We start from the raw sequence: 27,962 nt of genomic DNA, 5'->3' as shown, positions 1-27,962 counted from the left end.
AATAATGTTCCTTTTATCATCACTGGTGCCACTTAGCTAATGCTGATATAAGTTAATGCTTCAAGTTACAATATCATAACATATCTAAATAAATACTTTTTATTTAGAGTCAGCAGTGAGTTATGATAAATAATTTCCAGAAATAATTAAAGATAATGTAATTTTGCATCTATTTTTTGAACTTGTTGCTTATAAAATTATAAGTTTTTTTCTCCTGTTTTTATATAAGTGAGGGAGGGAAGTGTTCATGCAGGGAAGTTATTTTTCAAAAGCAAATTATCTCCCCTTATTTTTTGTTTGCTAAATGTGTCGCACGTGAAATGTGTTGTTCGGTCAAATATGCTGCTCACGCACTTCCTCCCCCTTGAGAATTTTATAAAGTTGGCAAGTATGGTGACATCATAACCTTTTGGTTTCAAAGGTGCAAAGTGACATCTCTGATAAGTTAAAGAGAATTGTGCTGCCATCAGTAAGCTTGAATTTACTGGCTTTGAATTTGCTGTTCTCATTTAATTTGCAATGGAAAGTGTGCCAACGAGGCTGGAGAATGACTGCCTGTGACCCTCAGGAGATGTCTATGAACAATATATACAATTAAACACTAGGACACTACTTCAACAAAGATTCTAACTCCATATAGTGACTCTCCATCTATAACTTGTAACTGGAGTGAGTAGTGTGCCTCCACTAGTTGTCAACCCTGCAAACTTTTACTTGCCAGTTCGTCACTCTGCTAATAAACTATAGGGAAGTTTCCTCTTCAAAGAGAGAGCTTGAAGACAACTGTATCACTGTACACTAGTTTTAATACTAGATACAATAAAAACCTGCCACAATAGCATAGGATGTGTCTTATACCAATCAAATATGTGTTTACATAACCTAACTACAAGCTTTCAATTTTATCAGTACACATTATGAAACCCTATATTTGTATGCTAGGTCAGGTACGTAGCTAAATGCCCATTTCACCAATCTTAAGGAAGTTAGTAAGAATGTATATATAGCAGGTGAAATCAAATCTGAAGCTAACTTAATGCAACATTTTCATCAGTTATGCATATAGTAATGGACAATGCAAAATACATTGACAATAATTGTATTGCAGCTTATTGTAATTTAGGTATCTGGTTATAATAATTTCATTGTTATACCAGCTAATTATTATTTAAAATCCAAGAAGTTATAAATGCATATATATGCTAATTGTGAAATCAATTTTATACTTGACAGCATACTTTTAGTTTAATGTATGAACGTACACTGTAGGCATTTTGTAATTTACATTTGGATGAGGGGTTATGTAAACAATCAGAATGACATACAGTCAAAAAGTACTCTTTGCTAAGTAACTTACTGTAAGAGCAGTCAAGGCTTTTTGTGGCTCTTATAGTTGGTAGTAAGATTATTTATTGAAATCAAACGAAAAAGAAACTTGCCCTAGAATGATTTTAAATACATGATTTGACAATAAAGCAATATCGATTAAAAGAGACAAATAAAAATAAATAAATAGTAATAAACTAAATAATGTTCTTTAATCTCTGTCCATGGTGAGTGTCGAATCGAATCTCCACTGTCGAGTGAAAGTGCCCGGAACTCTCCGACCGCGGAGATAAAATAGTGGAAGTATTGCCAGGGACGCTGGATGAGCGCGGACTCGCACCACACGGGTTCTCCTGAACAAACAAGTGAGACAGGCAAGGTGGGTGTAGTTTATATACTTGATGTACAGTGTCTTCATTTTGTTACTTGTATAAATGTACAAATGATTCGTTCCGAAAACCGGCTCTCACCTGATTGTCTATATTCGTATTTAGAGGTCTGTCCGCCTGAAAGTAATAGCAGATGTTACATGGCTCCTATCAAAAGATTCTCGTCGTGTTTAACCTCTCATTGTTCAGAGTAGTTTTTTTCCCTTTAATTTATGTACTTACCGAAGGCCACCTTTAATATACAGAGCATTTGATTTCAGATGCAGGCCTTTTTTCTCATTTGTTTGAAATATTATAGGGCCATTTCGTCTCATTTTGGGAAGAAATTGGTGAAATGGGAAAAAAAGCAAATTTTGGGAATTCGCTTAAATATGAAAAATTTCAGTTGGGAATGGGACCAATCAATGGCCCCAAGAAGCCCGGAGATGTTATCAAATACCTGTACATTTGTCATGTTTTGGTCTATCAGATCGATATAGCTCATAAGTGTAGTTGATGCACTTCTGTATGTATCCTTCATTGGTCACTTATTGTTTTTCGTTTCACCTAGTCATTTAATATAACTTTTATGCTGTGATATTACAGGGTTTTTTTTTCATAAATTTTCTCTGTATTTTACTTAGGTTTGTTCGTAGAAATAGCTCTACAAAGTTAATGTTCTTTGTTTAACATATACGACTTCAAATAAATCTCCTTGTTTCTTGTATGTTTAGGGAGTCTCCATAATAGTCTCTATTCAAACACAGAATCTGAGGTTTTATCACAGTCTAGTTTACATCAGCTAGCTGAAGATCTTTGCCTAATTAGTTGATTTTGACACCAACAGACAGACAAGTGCTTGTCATAAATATGTCTTGCCTTGTAATCCTCTATCATTGTTGGAATAAGTCTAGCATGATATGTGTAAAAGGAAATTGTGGGTCTGTTTGGCACGAGAAGTGAATGAGTTTTATCCTGTTTTTTCTCACTGATGCTCAACTAAAATCCTACATTGATGGTGTTCAGAGTCTTGGGTTGAGATTTGGAAAAAAGGAGAGACTGCACAAGGAGCAGGTCATGTGACTTGTATAAAAGTACATAGTGCTGAATACGGTCTTTGTCACTTACTAATTCACTATGTCTGAATGTATGGTTTATAAAAATGTTAAAAAGTATCTTCCTTATAATCTATCTCTGAATTCTTACATATGATTCTATTGGCAGATGCATAATATATACGGTTGTAATTTTAGCTCACTTAGAACAATTTAGTCCTTTTGTTTTTTGATAAAAAAGTAACCATCCATAGTTGATATTCTTCATACAAACACAACAGCTGCCATTAGCATTTGTTTCATGTCTGTACTGTCTCATTTTACATTCTAAAATCTATATAAAAAATGTACATAACTACATATAACACAGCAGTTACTGACAAGTGTCATTCTAGTATATGGTTATTAATTAAAACACCAGAAAAAATTTTGGATCTGTCAAAATTTTAAATAACCGAAATCTAGTTTAATTGTTCGTATCACAAATTCACTTGATTTCTCCTGAGGTCAACCTGACATCAGCCATTATCATAACCTGTTACCATTACATGTATCTTTAAAAGACAAGGGCCTCATGTACAACATCACCACTGTACATTTATCTAACCTAGCATTTTGATTTAGTTACTTTTTCATTCCCCCTATCATCAAACTCAATTCTATCTCTACCACTATTAAAATATGTTGCCTACCAGTAGATGGCATATACCTCACAAACTTAAACTTTATTTATATTACACATTGTGAATCTGGTAAGTGTTTCATAATTACTTAAAGAAGAACCATATTAACCAGAGCTTGTTGCAATTGACTACACTTCTTAGTTTGTCCCTATTTAACCGCCCTTCATACTGGGTGGTACATGTATCCCGGCCAGGAATATCATGAATCAACCAAACCTTTATCAAAGCAATGGTGTTGACTAAGCCCTTGGATCTAATTGCCAAACAAGTTATATATTAACTTCAAACATTAATCACTGTTGTTGGCCCAGATGAAAGTACAATATAACCATAGACAGCATATTCTAGTGTATGACATCATCTATTATCATGGAACAAGTTTGTTAAACAGGATTTGAATTTATTAGGTCTGATCACCGCTTAAAAGTTGTCAGTCCTGCAATTTTGTTCTGCAACACTGTACAACTGTGCCTTTGTTATTGAAACAATGGATACTTTGATGTCACAAAAGTACATAAAACATCAGGATTTAGGAGTGTTTTCTTTACAAGGTTTTCAGAAGTTCCCCTTTAACTCTTGTCTATATCGTCTGATGTTATCTGCACAAGGTTGACATTTAATACGCAAAGCAGGTGGTGGTTGAAATTAACAAAATGTGAAAGGAAAAAACACAATTGATTACAGGTAGATCTACCAGATAAGAAACTATAATCTTTGTGATCTTGGATTGAGGCTTTTATCTAGGTAGAACAGTAGTTCAGATCTCAGGTACAATCTATCACCTGTATTGACGAGTAAGTCTTGTTTATTTTGGCTTATCAACATTCATTACCAATAAGACCCCCGATAACCTTTATTGATATATGAAAATGAGATGGAACAGGACACTGTTCAGGGGTTTAAATTAATGCTTTAAGATTGTTCTATATTACATCCCTTGTGTAATGAGAAATATTTTGTACCTAAGATGTATATTACTTGGATACACACATACTTTTAACAGATATAAATCACTCCCTAGGACAACATACCACATACTTTAACAGATATAAATCACTCCCTAGGATAGTATACCACATACTTATAACAGATATAAATCACCCCAAGAACAGTACATACCAAATACTTTTAACAGATATAAATCACTCCCTAGGACAGCATACCACATACTTTTAACAGATATAAATCACTCCCTAGGACAGCATACCATATACTTTTAACACATAGATCACTCCCTAGGACAGTATACCACATACTTTTAACAGATATAAATCACTCCCTAGGAAAGTATACCACATACTTTAAACAGATATAAATCACTCCCTAGGACAGCATACCACATACTTTTAACAGATATAAATCACTCCCTAGGACAGCGTACCACATACATTTAACAGATATAAATCACTCCCTAGGATAGTATAGCACATACTTTTAACAGATATAAATCACTCCCTAGGATAGTATAGCACATACTTTTAACAGATATAAATCACTCCCTAGGATAGTATACCACATTCTTTTAACATATATAAATATAAATCACTCCTTAGGATAGTATACCACATACTTTTAACAGATATAAATATAAATCACTCCTTAGGACAGTATACCACATACTTTTAACAGATATAAATCATTCCCTAGAATAGTATACCACATACTTTTAACAGATATAAATATAAATCATTCCCTAGGACAGCATACCACATACAATTAATAGATATAAATCACTCCCTAGGACAACATACCACATACATTTAACATATAGATCACTCCCTAGAATAGTATACCACATACTTCAAACAGATATAAATCATTCCCTAGAATAGTATACCACATACTTTTAACAGATATAAATATAAATCATTCCCTAGGACAGCATACCACATACATTTAATAGATATAAACCGACCTGTAAGGTTACAATATATGATGTGTAGTAGTTCCCATGGAGTGACGTCCTGTAAGGTTACAATATATGATGTGTAGTAGTTCCCATGGAGTGACGTCCTGTAAGGTTACAATATATGATGTGTAGTAGCTACTATGGAGTGACGACCTGTAAGGTTACAATATATGATGTGTAGTAGTTCCCATGGAGTGACGTCCTGTAAGGTTACAATATATGATGTGTAGTAGTTACTATGGAGTGACGACCTGTAAGGTTACAATATATGATGTGTAGTTCCCATGGAGTGATGACCTGTAAGGTTACAATATATGATGTGTAGTAGTTCCCATGGAGTGACGTCCTGTAAGGTTACAATATATGATGTGTAGTTCCTATGGAGTGACGTCCTGTAAGGTTACAATTCCTGATGTGTAGTAGTTACTATGGAGTGACATCCTGTAAGGTTACAATATATGGTGTGTAGTAGTTCCTATCGAGTGACGTCCTGTAAGGTTACAATATATGATGTGTAGTAATTCCTATGGAGTGACGTCCTGTAAGGTTACAATATATGATGTGTAGTTCCCATGGAGTGACGTCCTGTAAGGTTACAATATATGATGTGTAGTAGTTCCTATGGAGTGATGACCTGTAAGGTTACAATATATGATGTGTAGTAGTTCCTATCGAGTGATGACCTGTAAGGTTACAATATATGATGTGTAGTGGTTCCCATGGAGTGACATCCTGTAAGGTTACAATATATGATGTGTAGTAGTTCCCAAGGAGTGACGTCCTGTAAGGTTACAATATATGATGTGTAGTAGTTCCTATCGAGTGATGACCTGTAAGGTTACAATATATGATGTGTAGTTCCCATGGAGTGACGACCTGTAAGGTTACAATATATGATGTGTAGTAGTTCCCATGGAGTGACGTCCTGTAAGGTTACAATATATGATGTGTAGTAGTTCCCATGGAGTGACGACCTGTAAGGTTACAATATATGATGTGTAGTGGTTCCCATGGAGTGACGTCCTGTAAGGTTACAATATATGATGTGTAGTAGTTCCCATGGAGTGACGTCCTGTAAGGTTACAATATATTATGTGTAGTAGTAGTAGTTCCCATGGAGTGACGTCCTGTAAGGTTACAATATATTATGATGTGTAGTAGTTCCTATGGAGTGACGTCCTGTAAGGTTACAATATATGATGTGTAGTTCCCATGGAGTGACGTCCTGTAAGGTTACAATATATGATGTGTAGTAGTTCCCATGGAGTGACGTCCTGTAAGGTTACAATATATTATGTGTAGTAGTAGTAGTTCCCATGGAGTGACGTCCTGTAAGGTTACAATATATGATGTGTAGTAGTTCCTATTGAGTGACACCCAGTAAGGTTACAATATATCATGTGTAGTAGTAGTTCCCATGGAGTGACGCCCTGTAAGGTTATAATATATAATGTGTAGTAGTTCCCATGGAGTGGCTTTATGAGGTTAGGATCTCATTGATTTCATCAACATAATTTGTTTGACATATTGAACAACTGTCAAAATGTCATTCTAATTGAACTATATTTAATACCTGAACATGATTTATGATGGTAAGCACTGAATATGAAATAATATAAAGAAACTTTCCTCATTTGATAACATGAAATGGTATACATTAAACTAATAGAGCTGATTTTTTTATATCTATTTCGAGGATAAAACATGTACAATGGATACCTGAGTTAGATGAGAATTAACATTTAATTTACATACTGCAGTGTATACTATATGAAATTAGTTGTTAAAATTTTTTCAAAGCTAAACTTTTAAGGTAATATCTATACACATTTATCATCAACAGATAATTTTGACATCAGCATTTAAGAATCATGTTTGTATTCGTACATGTATATCATGTTTAATCCAGTCAAAATAAAAACTGTGGAGAACACCAAAATTTGTACAGGACATACATGTACGTACAGTTTGTATAATTTACAAAACCTTACAAGATCACTGAAGCTTAATTTCTTTGAAGTAAAAAAAGAATGCAGCAAACCAACTCACATTTGTGTAATTTTTATGTGAAACTTCAATTGAATATAGTACATGTTCATATTAAAAAGGATTTATGTAACAGGCACAACAGTGCCAGCCTCGACAGACCCTGTCCGTTTTTGCATACAAACTAACTACTACATTTAAGAAACAAACATATGATATCGATATATCATAATTTATCAAATATTCAAATATTAAAAGAAGATGTACGGTTTAATGGCTATCCCCAATATCCTTTATACTCATGATTTCGGGGATCCAGCACCAGAAGTTCATAGTACACACAAACGTAATCCTGGTACTTTCCATTATTCAATATCTCTTTTTTGATAATTAATCAAAATATCAATTAAGCTACCGGTATATTAGATTGTGTAAAAGACATTCCAGTTCTTAAAAAATAAAATTCTTTTCTTTCTTTTTTCTCCAGTTGTTTTTAAAATACAATTCAACATGTAATAGTTTTTCATGTTATGTGCCCAATGTAGTTCCCAGACACCATCAGGGATTGAAGATGCTTCACACAACTAGATTGGCTTTGTAAATTTTATACATGTACATGCACTCAATCTCCGTAAGCACAAACCTCAAACATATGAGTAACAGGTAGGGCTGACAGTGAGTAATGTAACTCTTTAAAGAGCTACTTATATTTTGAATACAGAAGTGTGATATTTCATATTGTCATAGCCGTTATTGCCTAGCACCATATAAGTACCACTAGGGGCCAGGAACTCTGTACAATGGTAGAAACAAAGTGACGACACACTGGGATTACTTTCTCCTTTCCTGGTGACCGTGATATTGGATATATTGAAATGATCGTAGAGAACACTACAGCGATTGTTATCCGCCTCATTGCTTATAGGCTATCTTTGATCTGTTTCGTTGACATGCTTTGTTATTTACGCCCGAATTGTTTTGAAAAGCTTGCCTTGAAACGGCAGTTTATTTTGATAAGGAGTTAGTATATAACATATGTATATAAGACATAGGTAATATTATGATAAACAGTAGATCTGTTGCCACAGATCACCTCAGCCAATAGACAACTAGATAATACATCTCTTTTTGTGAAATACCTTATGATTGGACAGATGGAGACCTGTCCTAAGTATTTGTATGATATCCGGGACATTCAACAAATAGGAGATCACATCTTCTCAGCTATAGCTTGTGTTTATCAAGACTGAAGAGAGTTTAGGTCAACATGGGTGACAGCAGGTAAGTGTTGGCCTGTCTGATATGCTGGTATATCATTCCCATATAAAAATGTATTGTTATTGTTTTACTGGGACTGAAACAGGACTATATTTTTGTAATGGGACTGTATTTCTGTAATAGGACTGTATTTCTGTAATAGGACTGTATTTCTGTAATGGGACTGTATTTCTGTAATAGGACTGTATTTCTGTAATAGGACTGTATTTCTGTAATAGGACTGTATTTCTGTAATAGGACTGTATTTCTGTAATAGGACTGTGTTTCTGTAATGGGACTGTATTTCTGTAATAGGACTGTATTTCTGTAATAGGACTGGATCTGTAATAGGACTATATTTATGTAATAGGACTATATTTCTGTAATGGGACTGTATTTCTGTAATGGGACTGGATCTGTAATGGGACTGTATTTCTGTAATGGGACTGTATTTCTGTAATGGGACTGTATTTCTGTAATAGGACTGTATTTCTGAAATAGGACTGTATTTCTGAAATAGGACTGTATTTCTGTAATAGGACTATTTCTGTAATGGGGACTGTATTTCTGTAATGGGACTGTATTTCTGTAATAGGACTGTATTTCTGTAATGGGACTGTATTTCTGTAATAGGACTGTATTTCTGTAATGGGACTGTATTTCTGTAATAGGACTGTTTTCTGTAATGGGACTATATTTCTGTAATAGGACTGGATCTGTAATAGGACTGTATTTCTGTAATGGGGCCGTATTTCTGTAATAGGACTGTATTTCTGTAATAAGACTGTATTTCTGTAATGGGACTGGATCTGTAATAGGACTGTATTTCTGTAATAGGACTGTATTTCTTGTAATAGGACTGGATCTGTAATAGGACTGTATTTCTGTAATAGGACTGTATTTCTGTAATGGGACTGTATTTCTGTAATAGGACTGTATTTCTGTAATGGGACTGTATTTCTGTAATAGGACTGTATTTCTGTAATGGGACTGTATTTCTGTAATGGGACTGTATTTCTGTAATAGGACTGTATTTCTATGCTGTATAGGACTATGTTTGACATAAAGGGGTCTTGCTGTGGGAGGAAATGGGAGTACCGGAGAATTAAAGTCGAATATGAGAATATCAAACAAACCTTAATCAAAGTTGATCAAATTTTGTGAAAGGTTAGTGTGTTACCAATGCCACCTGATCTTCCTAATCAACATGGATACTTGATATATGGCTCTAAAGCTGCTAGGTGTCTGTTAATACACTCTAATAGTGTTGAACAAATGACAGGATATTGAAAAAAATAGGTGACAACAGGGAATTCTTCTTAAGGTTATGACAGACATTTCAGTCCAATATTGATCTACCTGGTCCAATACTGTAACTGCTTATATTAAATTCTGATACCATGTCACTTAATTGTTTGCTGTTTTCTGCATCAGTATAGGAATATCAATATCTGTATTTGTATATTCTAATCAATACAGACAAGGGTATATATACCATAACCTGTGATTCTATACATATATATTGCTGCTCTGCACAACATTCAATTGTTTACATATAATTTTTACATATTCAAAATACAAATGTATTCAGTACAGCAACTATCAATATTCAAATGATGACTATGAGCTCAGGTTGCACATCAGGTCTTTTTTTTTTAATTTTGAAATGTTTTCATGGTACATTAAATGATATATTGGAAGTCATTTAATTTTGAGAATTTCATCTATGATTTAATAGGAATGAAGTAATTTTTTAGTTGAACATTTATTACATATAAAGAACTACAGTATAAGTATAGATTGTGTATCAATTTCAAATAAAGATATATTTGTCTGTTTACTGATCTTTTATTACATACCAATTATAGAAAAATGATGACAAAGGCATTTTATAGAACCTGCACAGCCAGTGTCTGAGTGAGACACAGCCTGGCTTTCCAACTGATACTCAATGGGTCTGTTCATGGTCAGTGATAGGGGTGAGGCATACTTGTGTGATAGAACAGGGAAAAATACATTCCTGCCGAGTGTCCCGACAGGAATCAGATCGGGTCTCCACCATGATAAGCTATGGCTCCTTTTACACTACACCCCCTGTTTTTCTTGAGATTTACCCAAATTTTAACCCAAGGCTCTCAATACCACCACCATGGGATTTGAGTTAGGTGCCAATGTGAAAGAACAGGGAAAAACCCATTCCTGTTGAGTGCCCAAACTAGAACTGAACCCAGGTCTCCGGCATGATAAGCCATGGCTCTTCCCTCCTGAGCTAAAGATGTATACTCTGTCAACTGAGTGACAGAGACAGTATCTAACACTGTGTGGAAGCCACACTGACCCCTTTCTTTTACACTTGTAGTCATGTGTACTAAGTTAAAAAATTATGATCTGTTTTGTGTATGGAAAAGGAAGAAAGGATTCAATCTTTTAATTAGCAAACAAAATGTCACATAACAGATTTTCTAAGTATTTTAAGAATCACAATCTTCTTTGACTGGGCACAACTTAACATTATATTGATGTACCTCAAAAGTCACATTCTTTCCTTCTTCATCTTACTTCAAACTGTTATTCTTTTATACTATCTCTTCCTGTTACGCATTATTTTCAATAGTTTTTAAGGTTTTTCTTCACTTTAAGGTCGGGAGTAAAGTATCCCTGATTTCATGGGTATCTAATCTGCTTTCTTTGCTTCACGGTTTGCAGTACAATGATCTTGACTTTAAACATTTTGTTGTTTGAATAATATGTTTACACTTTACAGATAAAGTCCTTCAGTGAAAAGGACAGTCAAACATTCTACTACTGATTTTTTTTTTAACACACACTCAGACGAGTTTTCTGTTTGGTGATAAAGACCACCTGCTGTCTTACATGTAAATTTCACACTGAAGTGTAAAACACACAGCACTAACTTCTGTTTCCAGCAGAACCCTCATGTTTTAGCTGACTGTACCCTAGTGATAGAGAAGTGTTTCCAGACACCCTGGTATTAGGATGGTGCTTGAATTACACATATATGTTTATTTTGCCATAAACAGTGTTGTTAGGATCACATTTAGAGTGTCGCATAAAACACATAACACCACGGAACTCTCCTGTAACTGTCTATGGAGAGGATTGTTTGGGTACTTGTAATGGATTCTTCTGCAATAATATAGTGTGATAATTCACATTTCCTGCCAAATAAACATATAAAATGTAGGTCATTGTAGATATTTATTTCAGTGTCTCCGCTAGGGATCAATCCCAGATCCCCTGTCTTATCATTGTCTGACACTTTCTCTACTGTTTAAGAGAAGTTCTCCCTAGCCCAGTTGGTAGGATTAGCACCGACTAAGGTGACAAACTTCAGTTCCCATCCAGGAATTAACTCATCTGCAGAAATACTTGTGAAAGTAAGGCTGAGTATTTTTATTTATGTTTCTCCATGTAGGTACATGGATGCCAAAATTATGTCAATTGTGTCAAAATTGCATAAAATCAGTATGAACTTTTGTTATTTCCAAATTTTTCAATTAAACTGAAAATTATCTCCCTTGTAGGCTATGCATCTGATGTTTAATGTTCACAGATGACATATGGGACACTGCAATTAGTGTTAAAGGTGTCAGACAGATCAGATAAAACTGAAAAAATTAGCACTGAGTAGCACTATGAAGTTCCCTTGTCTCGTTATGTTAATTCGGCACAGAAGTCTATCTTTAGTGAATGCAAACCAATACTGTATGTGATATACAATATAGCTGTCGATATTGGTGGTATTTATGAGCACTTTGATATGCAAGGACGTGTTGACACCCAAACGTAATCTGGCCTTGTCAGGTAATTTATTTGATCTGGTTCATATTATGATATATTACAGACACTTTGGAATTTAAAATATTGAAATTTATGGTAGTCTCTATGGGTCATAAGATATGACATCCTAGACTCTACTACAGAGGATACTTGGGTTTTTACAGGAGCAATATACATACAAATTGTAATATTTTTTTCCATTGACAATGTTAATGTGGAGGTAATCACATAATTATTATGCATGGACAACATGCACCTTGTTCACTGGTTAAAAACTACTAGCACCTTCTATCACAAGATATATATAATTGAAGTTATCAAAAACACATTATGAGGAACTAGACAAGTGTTAACTAGGCAAGTGTTAAAATTTTCCATTTAAATAACTCAGGATTGTGTCACATTTGTTCGGGATTAGTGTTTGAACTAGGAAGTTAAATACATATGTCATGACACTGAAGACTTCTGTTCTATCAAATCTGTGACAGCTCTGTTCATATAAAACGTTCTGTACGTGGCACTTTGACACCGTTAGTCATCTTCAAAATACACATTTATTGAGACGTATCAATTTGAATTTTATAGAGTTAATTCTGACATGACAAATATTAGAATCGGGACTAAATCAATACTTCAGCTTACAGAATAAGAGGGGGAGCTAATACTACGCTATGAAAGTTCAACACACCTGATTGTGAATAGCTAATCATATGGGTAAAATCTCTGAGGTATTGCTCAAAAATTTGACCTTTGAGGTAATTACAGGTTTCAAGTATTTTACAGCCAAGGAAGAGTTTGTAATGTAGGATGGAATCCCTCACCTTTAACCTGTCCATATATATATATAATTAAATAAAAAGTCAAACACAGATCTGCTGTGAAGTGTCTCCCTAGTACTTTCGTGGCTACATCGTGCCGCTCTTCAGGGGATTATATATATATAGTTATAACATATGTTTGTTGTTGTTGGGTTTTTTGTGGGTTTTTTTTCAATTTTCTAATTTTCTATTCATTTGTTTAATTTATGATCATCTATTAATTTTGTTTAGATTTGTTTTTAATCTTTTATTTTTTTAATTTTAGTTGCAGACATATATTTATGGCAATCCAAGATGCTCATTCACACTCTCCTAACAGTAAAATCACCACTGGCCTAGACACTTGGTTGGGGGAATCCTTATGACATAAGTGTATAAAAATAACTCGAAACATTTAGTTTTATCGTGAGATTTGTCATTGAGCCCAGAATGTGAACTTGCCTAATAATGCTTTCATTTGAACATATTAGCACAATATTCTTGTAAAAACTGATCAATATTAACAAACACACAACTAAATACTTGATTCTGAAATATAGCAATATTGATACAACAAAACATGGATAAAGTTCAGATCTACAGTAAAAGCTAACTACAATCTAACAGACATCTGGCAAAATCAAAATTTGGGTCTATTCCTTTAAGAAATCATGTGGTTTTGCTGATTCCAGTTCCTTTTACGTTGATTTCTGTTTGGCAGAATTTGTCTGCGTTTTGTCAGGCCCATGCTTTTGGCGTTCAGCCATTCTGTGTCCGTCAGACCAATTAAGTTATTATTTTGGTAAATTTCCCATATACTTTAATAAATACAAATTATTCTCCAGTTTTTGATTCACGATGATTTGTTAAGTCTGAAAAGTATTTCAATTTTGAGATGGGCTTTTAATGTTATTGGGAAGGATGATGAATTGTGATTTCACTACCTGGCGAAAAGTTTTCTTTTGTTAGCAAATATACCCCCATATATAAAATCTGTTTTAAGAAAACAGTATAATTACTTTAATTCAGCCATTAATTGACTGGGGTATTAATCCCGTGTTTTTAAGCCCACACATCTATTACTGAGACCGTCACCCTCATTCATATTTTCTATATATCCACTCCCACATTTTACAGTGGTGCCCTGGGTTTGTTCCAGGATTATTACATTGAGCTTATATACGGTTACTTAAGGTCAACAGAATGTTATTTTGTGAATGGAGGTATGAATTGATTCTCTGTATTGGATTTAAATGAATTTATGTGATTATAACAATGAAAAGAATCCAAAGTTATTACAGCACTTTAATTCCAAGTCAGCTAACAATAAATATTAACTGTTTGGTTGAGTTTGAGTATCGTAGCTCCTCATTCCTCGGCTTTCGGCCAGCGATTCAGGATTACATTAAAACCCACTATTGTGAAGGGGCCGTCATGGCCGTCCGATTAACCAACTATTGTGATACTTGGTCATAAGCTGTACAGAAATTAATGAAAGTATTTTTTGTGATCAACTTTACAAGTGTATGTGAATACATAGTCGAGGCCTGAGACTGTATTGGGTATATAACAGTGTGTACAGGACGTACCTGTGTTGTAAATAGCCTGACTGACGACCAGAGTCAACATCCGTATACCAAGTAGGTGTCATAGTAGTTTCAATTGATTTTGTGAAATTTTGCTTATTGATTATTTCTTTTGATATAAAATTTCTGTAAATAAGATAAATAAACATGTGTTAGTTGTAATAACTTATCAGTATTATTATAAAACATTGAGACTCTCCATTACTGGGATATTTGTCTGATACAGGTGTTGTGATAATTCAGAATCCTTTACTAATCAATTAATAAGAAGTAAACTGTTTTTATAGTTATAATAATAAGGTACCAGGATGATTTTTAGAGGATTATGATTAATTAGCTTAATTAACTCAATTCCTTTGTGTTTTTTATTGTAGACTTATATTGTATCATTTGAATATCATGTACAAGTACAGATGTACATTATTTTACAGCCAGAATAGTGGTCTGTGAATGTTTTAAATAAATTTAAGTCCAATCTTTTAAAAACTATCACGAAGATGACTAACTAATTGGGTACCTTCCTGCTCCCCAATCCACTCAGCTAGATACCCACACCCACACAAACACTTGTATAACTAAAAATACCATTCTCAAACATACCTACATATCTGTGAGTACCGGATATTTGGACGATTTTAGGCCTAGATACATGTCTTTAAACATTTAAAAAACTGTGTACTGATCACACTTCTAATCTAGACTGTTGTTATCTAACAATGTATGCTATCACTACTTTTGTCCAAATTTAAATATAAATAAGGCAGTCAACAATTTTGTAATCAACTACCTCCTGCTGAGAAATGATCGAATTGCAGCCCTTTAAACAAATTTAGTTTCTTAAATTTGAATAATTATAGCACATATCTGAATATAACTGACCATAAATATCAATATATTTGTATAATATGTGTGCGTTCGCGTGAAAGATAACCATTTTGCTCACAAATTACTGTATACCTGTATTTAAATACCTGTCTAGCTATCTCCATTAGATAAAATTTATTCCACAAGAAACACCACCACGACTGTTGTATCAGGGCTTTGTTAGTCTAATGACACCATAATTAAAAATCGAAATCTGCGATAAAATCATTATTATCAAAACTCAAAACAAAATACATTGTAGGTATGTTTTCCTATTCCAAATGATTACAATCAGGTAATGATATAACGAAAATATTCATATTATTCCACAAATAGCTTTTAAAAAGTTTAAAAGTCTGATTCAATCAGAATCATATCCTGGTTAATGAGTCGACATTCACACTATTACCAGTTTATACTAGGTTATTTGAGAATCACTCAAGTTTATGACATTGGAATGAAGGATGTTTATTCAACCATTGCAGAATTATTATTGTCTATTAAAAACATGTTTGAACTTACCAAAATCTAGATTTTCACATTGAGGTAAGGATGGTTATCACACTCGGTTTTTGTAAATGTTTATTAATATCATGGTTATATATGACTGAATTTAAAAGTTGCAGAAAAATAGAGAAAAAAGACAGAAGCATGTAAGAGAGTGAGTATATAATAAGATGAAATTATACTAAAAAACCTGCCTGTACTTATTGAAGGATTGTGATTACTTAACACTGGGAAATACATGTACAGTACCTTTCAATTTGAAGTAATTGTCATATGGTCTTAAAAAGGGAGTAGACTTACCACCTGCTTGACTTCAGTGTTTTTTCGTTTACCTTCAAATTACAAGGACTGTATTCATTCTCATAGTCAAAACATTATGCTTTGACTTTATGTATAAAAATAGTAAGTTTGCAATATTAGTCTTCTTTAGCAATTAATCATTGGTGTGACAGACTTCACGAAAACCCAGACAAAGGTAGAATAGTTACGTATCATCTTATTTCTATCACATAGTATCTTATTGGGTAGACTACGTTGTGCTTATCATAAAGCTGTACATGGCTATATCCGTGTACAGCTTTACGATATGCTAGCGATAATCCGTCAAATTGTGCGGAATAAATCAGATGATAGATGTAGCTTCACTATGTTTGTCTGGGTTCCATGAAGTCTATACTTTACACACTTGTGGCCACTGAAGATGACTAATATGACAAACTTGCTTGTGAGGCGGTAAAGATGGCCGCCTTTCCAGTACCTCAAACACAAACGGGTGATAACATAGATTGGTGCCCCTGAAACTGAGCTGAAATTTACTGGTATATCTACATGGTTTGTATCAATGTAGATTGAGTTTAATCTGTTTATTTGTCCTTATTCACAGTACTGCATGTCACTATTAGAAAAAGTTTATGAAATAGAAAGATTACAGATCAAGTATAGAATTATTATTTTAGTTTCCAATTCTGTTGACAGAGTTACGGCCCTTTGAACTTCGATTTTTGTTTTTATGTTATCAGACCAACATGCATACTGATTATGTGTATCTTATTTAAGATATGTGAACAGTCAATATGCTAACATGACAGATTTGGGTATTATTTGATTAAAATCCGACTTAATTATGAATTAATTTTGTAATTTTTTTTTATTCTTTCTAACTTAACACCAAAGATGATCCTTATTAGCTTGGCCGCAGGAAAGTTTGTTCAAATCAATGACCTTGACCTACATTCGAGGTCACATGGGTCAAATAAGCTAAAGTATTTAAACAACTTCTTCTCAATAACTGAGGAGCCCAGGGACTTGATATTAGTCATGTAGCATGCCAGGGTGAAGGGTTACCAAGTTTGTTCAAATGATTGGCCTTAACCTTCATCCAAGGTCGCATGGGTCAAATACACTGAAATCTTCAAACAACTTCTTCTCAATAACCGAGAGGCCCAGGGACTTGATAATATGCCTGTAGCATACTTTGGTGAAGGGATACCAAGTTTGTTCAAATGAATGATGTTGACCTTCATTCAAGGCCATATGGGTCAAATAGGCTTAATTCTATAACTCATTCACCCCTAAAGACACATTTGAACTCTTCCAATTCAAACATTGGAATAGTTCGTTATGACACTTAAGGGGTGAATGAGTTAAACAATGATTTTTTGATAGCTAAGAGACTCTGAGACCTGAAATTAGGCCAATAATATACTGGAAAGAAGGACCAGTAGAAAATTATTGACATGAATAAATCTAGCCTACTCTGATATTTGAATAAAACAGTACGGGTAATCAGCATAGTATCTGCAGTAGATAGTATCTCTCAGAGCCAGGTGAGCAATACAGGCCCATTGGGCCTCTTGTGTGATGTAATGTTGTAATATATATAGCTGATGGGGGCAGGTAGGAGACCTTTATTACTTTACCAATTTTCAGTATACTTGTATGTTTCAGGAAGTCAAGAAGCTCTGCTGGTCATAATGAAGTAAGCAGGACAAAAGATGTATATTCTTACTCCTCCTCCTCCAGGAGGCAGGTTAGATCCAGTAAAGCTAAAGCAGTGAAAAGGAGGTCTGACTGCCAGACTAAGGAGAATGGAGCCATGCCAGATATTCCTCTGACCCCAACTGACAAAGAACTACAAAAAATGATGAAGAAACGACATTCCTTGGCACCTGTTGCTAAGGAGTTTGTGGACTTCATACGTGCTGGGGACCACAAAAATGTGAAGCGTATGATAAAGGAACGTGTGGTTGATGTAAACTTACGGGACACAGAGGATCCTGTCCTACCCACACCTCTATTGATTGCTGCAGAAATGAATGACGAGGAGATGGTACGGCTGCTGTTGAAGGCCAAACCTAATCCAGCCAACATCAATGATGAGACCACCAAGGGCAAGCGGGCAATATGGTAAACCATTTTGGTTAAATAATGAAGTCTTATATGGTTTCAAATTCAATACAGTTGTTGGGGAACTAGGACTTCATACAGACAAAATTCTCTTAGTCATACAATGTAGTAGTCCATGTTTAATCTTATTTTGAATTGGCTGCAGAAATGTTCGTCTTGCATCAGATATGAGAGCTCAGCATTTAAGTGTCATCATTCACATGTGATATCCTTATTTTACCATCAGCTGCTTAGTATACAGATAGTAGATTGTATATGACTAGTACATTTCTATGATAAACCATACATTTTGTGTTAGGAGGGGCTACGATAGCTTATGCCAGTTGGTTAGGGCATTAGCTTATACCTAACCTCAGTTGAAGATCTGCGTTGCCAGGTTTGACGTTTCCTACCCTCGACGGTTTGTGTTTCTCAGGAAGCCGAGAATCAGACCAGTCCGTGCTGTCATGGTTGTGTTCTTGAGCAAGACACTTTACTCTTATTGCTCTGGATACCATGCCGCAGGCCTCCCATATATTGTTCAATGAGGTAGTCACTAACTACAACAAGGAGACCCCCGCCTCAAAATGACCCTGGCTCTTACGGGCAATAAATCCAACAAACAGACACATATATTATGATTTATTAATTACACTTTTTCACTTACTTTTTTCTTTCCATTGAATTTTTAAGAAAAAAAAATTATTCTAGTAGTTTTCTATTAGGAGACTATAGCTATTATCAAGTATTTAATTTCTAGACTTATAAAATATATTACTAGTTTCATTGAAATTGTTAAATTTTGATTTTAGTTTGGAAATCAAATATAATATATGCACTGTGTATCCTATAAAATAGACTTACTTTTGGTGTAGGTTAGCAGCTAAGAATGGAAATGTGACGATGGTTGAATATTTACTTAACGGCAAAACACCATGTGAGGTCAACAAAGTAGACAAAGAATCAGGTATGTATACTTTAGCATAACAATAAGCTACCTTAAAGTTGTATGCTACCTTTAGTCATAGATTTTACTGAAGAGTTCCAGACTGATATACATGTACATGTAGGTATAACTTTACACATTGACTGTAAGAAAGTTTAATGCTGAATATATTTGTAGTCCACCATTATGACGGTGGGCAATTCAAATTGCCCTGAATCCATCGTCCGTCTGTCATCGTCCATCTATAAACAATCCTTGTTATTGCTGTTTCTTGAAAAGTGCCAAAGGGATATTTATCATATTTCAAGTGTATGTTCCCCTTGGTCCCTATTTGTGCCAATTCATATAAGAATTTTGATCCGAAAAACAAAATGGCCACAATTAAGTGGCCATCTTAGATTTTGAGAATTGCAGATTGTTATTGGTATTTCTTGAAAAGAGCTGGAGAGATACTCCTCAAACTGCATGTGTAGATCGCCTTAGTCCCTAGTTTTGCCCGTTAAATTTAGATTTTTGATCCAGCTTTCTTGGAATTTGAGAATAGAGTTTTGTTATGGCTAGTTCTTAAAATTACTGAAGGGATGTTTCTCAAAATTCACATGCAGGTTCCACTTGTTCTTTGTTCAGATTATTTAGAGGAAAAGAAAAAAAAAGGGAAAAGTAGAGAGAAGATCAGTCTGACATAGAGCCAATAAAAACATTCAATGGCAGGTGCCATGATACCTCTGGGATCACTTGTTAATCATTATATTTTCATACTGATTAATTCTTGTTTATTTTTTTCGAAATCCAAAGTCATCAACAGATATAGATGTATCTGACCATGTTTATCTGGAAAGATTCTTACTGGGAAGTTAATATATATATATATCAGTTAGTCTCGAGACATCAGCTGTATACTCAGTAATCTGATGATATTCTGTGGTGATCCACACAACTACCAATTTGAATTAATTAAAATTAATTTGTCAGCTCTCCACATTGTGCTAATTTTCTTCACTCCATTTTTCATGATGTGGTCTTTAAATTAAAGGGACTAAATGGTTAGATTTTCATTTAAATAACATATAAAAGATGTCTTTTTCATTTTTTTGAGATTGAAAATATTAACATTCATAATTGTCATATTTAAGTCCATTCTTTTTCAGGAAACATTGAAGGTAAACTTAATTTTAAAACTGTAATCTATTGTTTATCTCCAGGTTGTTCCCCATTGTTTCGAGCTGTCCTCACTGAGTCGGCAGAGATCTGTCAGATGCTGATCAAAGTGGGCGGTGATGTTAACCTCCGTAGACTGTCATTAGAGAACAGCAATGAGACTCCCCTCATCAAGTAAGATGAACAATATTTATTGTGTATTATGCTAAATTTTAAAACTTATGAAAGATTTTTATGAAAAGTACCTGAATATTCACCCACCTGTTTAGATATAACTGTTATTAAGAAACCAAAATTACATTGTATTACCGGTATCTTCTCTACCAGGCCCTGGTTTCATCAATGTTCCCGAATTAAGGAAATTCCTTAACATAAAAATTTCTATCGGAAACTATTTCAGAATTTAAAGGAGAGTTACTTAACTTTAAATCCAATAATGCTTTCTCAAGGGAAATTTGAAGTTAAGGGATTTCTTTAAGGAACGATGAAGAAACCAGGGCCAGGTATATTGGCCAACATTTAACCATCAATCTTTTGTTTCAGAGCCATTCAGATGGACAATAGAGACATATGTCAGATCCTGATTAACTCACTCTGTAAGCTACAGACAAAGACTGACGCTGGTCTGAATGCATTGCACTTTGCTGTGGCATACTGTCGCTATGATATTGCAGAGTTACTCATGGAAAATGGAGCCAAGATCCATGCTAAAAGTAACGCAGGGGTCACTACCATGTCAGTCGCTATAGAAAACCATAATGCTGCCATGGTGAAAATCTTACTTACAAATGGATATAAGGTGGACAAGAAATATAAATGGAAGGAGACCCCACTTCAACAAGCTATCAAATTACATGCCACAGAAAGTGCTCTGACTTTAATTCGACATGGTTGTACTGTCAAAAAAGACAAAGGATCATCTTATATGTTCATGGCAGTAGAAGAAAAACTGGTACGGATTATTAAATTCTTAATAGCACTGAATCCTTTGTCTTTGAATGAGGAATGGTTGCAAAAACAAATGTGGCCTGTGTCTATCTATCAGCGGCCAGATATATTTAATTGGCTTCAGAAAGAGGCTTCAACTCCAAGGACTCTTAAGCAATTGTGTCGTGCAAGGATATTTAAATTACTTGGAACTCATGCTCCTTCCAAGACTAAGGAGCTTCCTCTGCCTGAACCCCTTCAGGAATTTTTACAATACAATGAATTTGTGAAGGAAGAATATTACCGACGAAAGCCCCTTAATTCCAAAGAATGTCCCTTTGACTGTCCTCCCAAGTGTTCATACAGATATTGCCCTCCTATAGAGGTCTCAGCATCTGAATCTGAGTCGGAGTCAGATTCAGATATAGAAACAGATTCATCTTAGCCAACAAAGTCTTACATTATGAAATCAAAATGCTTTTACTGACATTTTTTCCACAGATTATTTTTTTCATTTTATATGTTATATTTGTTCATCATAGATCTAATCTACTCCCGTTATTTTCATTTTTTAGTATTTATATTTTTACAAATAAGTCTTTCAATTTAAAATTAAATGATATCTTAAATATAACATAATTGCTATTCCTCTTTTTTTTTTAATCTGTCTTTGATTTTTTCAATCTGGTATTTATATTTTCACATATAAGTCTTTCAATTCAAAATTTAACTGATATTTTAAAGGTAAAGTAATTTCTATTCCTCATATTTCAAAACTGTCTTTGACATTCAAGGATTTCATTCTCAGTATCACATATAAAATACCTTGGAGTTTTTACATGACAGAATCAAGATTCCTGTATACATCACCTGGCTGATAATAAAAGTTGACTAGTCTCAAAGCTGTTACAGAATAAAGCATTATACCTCAGATTTCCATGTAATTCTTTGATAGAAGTTTAAGAGAATCAAATGCACTATTGCCAAATTAATCAATTTTTTATGAATGTGAATCTAGCTGAGCAAGAGCCATCTATTCTCTCATCAGAGAATTCACTAGAGAAGATACAAGAATGAGATCTGAACCTTTGGATTTCAAAGAAGCATATTTGGTGTGTTTTTACTTGGCTGAAAATTTTAATTCATTTTAATAATTTTAAGCATTCATCAACAATTTTGATATATATATTTTTTTATATATATTTAATATTGATTTGTTCAGGCAACATACTTTTTGATTATTTTTTTTTACATGTACTAATAAAATGATGATGTACCTCAGGTAGATATTACGTCTTGATAACAGGGTATATGATTGGTAGAACCATCACATGGAGACATTGGTCATTTATAAAAGCATATAAAGCTGTACAATTATGTTTAGAGCATTTATGTAAATGTTTAGTATGTGTAAAACAGTTTTTCAATGGTTTGTGATGAAGTTTGTATTTTTATAGACAAGCTGTTACAAGTACGAATACATTTAGATAAATGGCATAATATACAGTAGCAGATCAGCCAATATAATCTTTATGCATGTTGATGTTAGACATACAAAACACTTATTGTATTTTTAATAGAATAGCTTATTTATTCTGGTACAACTGTGATTTCAAAGAAGTGTCGCTGGATTACTTCCCTTTGGAGTGTTTTCCTACTTCCATGATGGTTTTATTTAAACTGATCCATTAGTATACAGCACATAAATATGATGAATCTTCAATAATTGAATTAAACACTGATATTATTTTATTACTGCTATTGATAAAGTAGATGTACAGTGTTCTTTATAATCCTAACATTAGTTCCAGTTGTAGTTAATCCACCAGTTAATGTTTTGACAGATTTCTAGGTAATGGTGGGGTATTGCTGGTATGCTGGAAATACTAGTTCTTTTTATATATAATTGACATCCTGTCTCAGCAGTGATTCAGACATCATGTTTGTGTTATACATGTCCGGTTTGTCTTTCCTTATTGTACCAGTATTGTAGTGAAGGACAGGAGTGGAAGTAGAGATCCGATTATAATTAAAATGTGTAAGGTTTTAATTAGGACTTCTAACTGGTAATAAATTCCTCTATGTGGCCTAACTACATGAGTTTTATTCTAATTTTCAAAAGACCATTATTTTGTTGTCACTTTCTGTGAAGTTCACCATATGAGATTTACACACGAATTTAAACAAGGTGATACTGTTCCCTTACTCTTCATTTGACCAATATTAATGCAGATACACTCGGCAGATGTCTACCCATACTGAAGTATCATTTACCAGCAGCTGTTGTTTAATTCTAAATCTAATTTGTACACAACAAAAACAAACAAGGATATGATCCGGAACATACAACATCATTGTAAATCATGTTTTCAAACTAAAAAAATATGTAAATATTGTAAAATTATATCTCTTGTTTACTTTATCAGGTAATTATAAACTTCACATTGTAAACCATTTCAGGTTGTTTTATTGTGTACAGGTATCATATAAATAATACTGGACTTCAATTTGAGGTTAAAGTTTTAAACTTGAACAAAACGAATTGTGACATTGAACTCTACTTTCCATCATTTTAGAAAAGTTTCAGTTTGAAAATCATTCAAATAAAACTGAGCTTCTTTTACTTTTGCTACACAAAATATGTTGCTTTTCTCACTAATTCCTGATGTTACTCCCTAATTATGTGAGATAATAACAAATACCTGTTCAAAACAGCAAATAACTTTGTATAACGAAAAAACTCAATGGCACCACTAACTGATCACTTCAGCTTCATTTAAGGCCACCAAGCTCAAATTGAATTAAAATCTTTTAAACATCTTGATTCTTCTTCTTGAGAACCAACACATTAAGAAAGCTGATATTTGGCCTGTAGCATGCTGGGGTGAATGACCCTGACCTCAAAGGTCACGAGAAGCAAATCTGCTAAAAATATGTCAAAACTCAGGTGATCAAGGGCCTTTTGTTATATCAAATGATAGTTTACCTTGATAGGCTGCCATCAACTTGTACATCCACAGCCGTTTAGTCTACCTTTAACCAAATTCCAAGTGACTTTGGTCTTTGAGCCTCCACTCTGAACCTTTCTAGATTTTCTAGACAACTTTAAAATGTTTGAAATAGTTTCTTAGTTCTTGCTTTCAGAAAAAGGGTATGTTTTCCAAAATATGTGTGACCTTGCGATGTTGTTTACACGTCTGGAAAGGGACGTCTGTTGAAAAGGAAAACTGGCAAATTGTCCATATTTTGCAGAAATTGTTAATAAATCTACATTGTAGAAAGGGGAACCCTAGAAGGTTTGTACAAAAGACGCGAAGCATTAGCATTTTTCATAACAAATAAATGGAGATTTTGATACCATAGAGCCAAAATGAATTAAAATGCATCATGCAGCTGTTTTAATTCCTCCTTATTGGACTCGTCAGTGATGCTAAGGATAGAAAGTGTAAATAGTAGGGCACTAAAAAATTGAAAAGGATAAAAAAAATCAAATCTTGTATGTCATCCTGATGACGTCAATGTGTGCCTGAGTATTGCAACCTGGGATTTACGGCATATCGTGTATGGTACTTTGTACACTATTCGTGAACACTGGTTGAACACAATGATCAAATAATGTTATGGAGTTTCTGCCTCCATCAGCTAAATCACCATTAAATAGATACAGGGACACTCTTTGATATATATGCCAAAATCGGGACTAAAATGTAGGTATTTCTTTTTAAATGACATCTGTAGAAATCAATTTGCTTTGAATTCCCAAAGGAAAGATGTCCTATTTCGATGTGTTTGGTGACATTTACTGGTGGTGGTATTAACTGTAAGTTCGGGAACAAAGACTCGACACAGAAAACTAACTGATCATGTCATCAGTCCAAAACCACTGTTTATATATCACCTGATATAATATACAATAGCACAGTATTCAACTGGGATTTGGATATATATACTGATGTTTAAGGAAAGAAATTTCATCAAACAGGAGTATATACATATTGTAGTATAGTTCTATGTACCGAAGGTAGAATACTAGGGTCATCTTCCGGTAAAAAGCCTCTGGTATGTAAATTGTTTAATGTACATGTATATATGTGGTAAAATACAGCTAGGGAAATATAGATCTATGAGTGAAGACTGAGGGGTCATCAGAATAACTCCCATGTTGTATATAAAACGGAAGATCATTTAGAAAGCCAAAACGTGTCGCTAAGAAAAGGCGGCAAGAGGGAAACGCTGAAGACATACGGGAAGCTGCCGAAATGGAGGCAAATCACTTTTACAGAATTGTAAAAAAAAACCACAAAAAAAAACAAAAACAAAAATGCAGAAAGTCAATTCAATTTAATATGAAATGCTCAAATGGGTGATACGGCAGGTGAAATGTAATTTATTCCGAAACAATGCGTTGAACTTTGACCAAGAGTTTTAAACATTTGTGAGCAAGAAAATCCAAAATATGGCCAAGAAAGAAAAAGTAACAATGATATGATTCCTAATGATACTTGAAAGTTAAGTAAAAGAAAGGGAAAGGCGTCTGGCCCTGACTTTATCACAAATGGACAATAGATTATTACGCTACATAGTAGATCTTTATACAGCCATTTTCCTATGTGAATATGTACCAAGGTCATTAAAACAATTACACCTTAAGGCAAACCAGACCTTTCAAGTTACAGAGCAATGGTATTGCCATCAGTAGCAGGGAACATTTTGGAAACAAATACTACTCATTAGAATAGACGACAGAATATGTGCAGGACATTTCCACACTCACGTCAGGGTGGCTTTCGTAAAGAATTAGGTTCCATCCCAACACTTTGTGTGATGATTGAAATAATTAATTGATATAATGTGCGATATTCTAACGTCTATCATTGCTTCATAGTGAGAAAGCATTTGACAGAATCTACCAGAATAGGGTTTTCTATAAGCTGTACAATGATTTAAATATAAAAGGTAGATTGTGGAATCTGGTATACAACATATACACTGAAACTATCTGTGAAGTCAGGTATCAGTCGTGAATGTTTTTTGTATAGATAAAACAAGTAGGTCTTATCATGGGACGCACATATATAAAATGTCCTTTTAGAAGACGATAATAACATGCAGCATTTTGTACAATGTTTAGAGGACTATGCTAGCAAATGGCGTTTAACCTTTAATGGAAACAAAAGCTCGCTTGTTGTATTCAGAAATAACAGTAAAGAAATACCTAGTATAAAATATACATTAAATGTTTGTGACACTAAAGTTACTGGAAAAGATTTACCGATATATGGTGGAAAAGACAGCGAAACGTGATAGAAGTAATATTGTTAAGTAGGCATCCAAATATCCAAGATGTTGACATGAAACCTTCAGGATGGTACCAACATCGGCCATATATATCTGAGAACGTAATGTACTACCTGATGCATTATTCTCATTTAAAACAAATAATCCATCTCCAAAGGTCAATGGAACTTTAGAAATAAAGCAGATGGATTTGGTGAGATTTATTCTTAGGTTGTATTGTATTTTATCAGTAGAATCTACAGGCCCTTAGACTCTGCCCACTTCACGATTAACTAATGTCATATGCTATTTTTTGAAAGGTTATGTGATAACAAGTCTGACATTGTCCATAACATTTTTTAAGTATCGTCTTGGATATTATGCAAATGAAAAAAAAAACATTAATTACAATTACGATTAATCTAATATATATGGTATTGATATATCAGCTTGATTTGTGTAGAACAATTTTTAAGAGATAGATGACTTCTATCGAAACTCAGAAAGCATTGCTTGTAATGTAGGTCAAAAACACGAAGAAGAGACATTGGAAAACAGAGCTGAAAACAGATTAGACATGAAATGTTTTTGATTAATTCGTACACAATTAAAGTAACAGCGTTTGATTGCATTGGTATCAAATCATTTTGATCTCAGAAAGCAATTAACTGACTTCTTAAACATGGATACATATTTATATGATAGGTATTCTACAGGTAACTGAATCCGTTTTAACTAAAATGATGATGAAATACAAAATGTACTTTTAATTATTAAGATTGCCGTCAGATTAGGATAAACAGTGCAAAACAAAAACAAAAAACAAAAACAAAAAATAAATAAATAAATAAAATTAATAGATCAAGTAAAGGCCAATATGAAGGAAATCGTTGAGATATAGAAGATCTATGAGGTATCTTTTTAATTGATTGAACGATTGTGTACAATAGGACTACAAATGTATAAGTTAGTGTTAGCCATGTGATGAACGATTGTGTACAATAGGACTACAAATGTATAAGTTAGTGTTAGCCATGTGATGAACGATTGTGTACAATAGGACTACAAATGTATAAGTTAGTGTTAGCCATGTGATGAACGATTGTGTACAATAGGACTACAAATGTATA

At 33.9% G+C, this 27,962-nt stretch overlaps 1 protein-coding gene across 4 annotated transcripts; it reads left to right on the top strand.

Moving 5' to 3' along the window:
• The first annotated feature begins 1,565 nt into the window (after positions 1–1,565).
• LOC117337563 (putative ankyrin repeat protein RF_0381) lies at positions 1,566–24,761 on the top strand. Of its 4 annotated transcripts, none has more exons than XM_033898595.1 (5): positions 1,566–1,705; positions 18,087–18,545; positions 19,400–19,491; positions 20,673–20,802; positions 21,172–24,761. In XM_033898595.1, exons 2-5 carry the CDS (start codon positions 18,235–18,237, stop codon positions 21,998–22,000), a joined length of 1,362 nt encoding a protein of 453 aa, XP_033754486.1. In that variant the 5' UTR covers positions 1,566–1,705; positions 18,087–18,234; the 3' UTR covers positions 22,001–24,761. The 4 variants fall into 4 exon arrangements, with proteins under 4 accessions (XP_033754486.1, XP_033754485.1, XP_033754488.1 ...); XM_033898594.1 differs by lacking the exon at positions 1,566–1,705 and adding an exon at positions 8,387–8,608; XM_033898597.1 differs by lacking the exon at positions 1,566–1,705 and adding an exon at positions 10,524–10,550.
• Positions 24,762–27,962: the final 3,201 nt, after the last annotated feature.

The sequence above is a fragment of the Pecten maximus genome, chromosome 11 (assembly GCF_902652985.1).
Source record: "Pecten maximus chromosome 11, xPecMax1.1, whole genome shotgun sequence".
NCBI classification, from domain to species: domain Eukaryota; kingdom Metazoa; phylum Mollusca; class Bivalvia; order Pectinida; family Pectinidae; genus Pecten; species Pecten maximus.
Note: the sequence above shows the minus strand (reverse complement) of the source record. Positions and strands in the feature narration are given on the sequence as shown.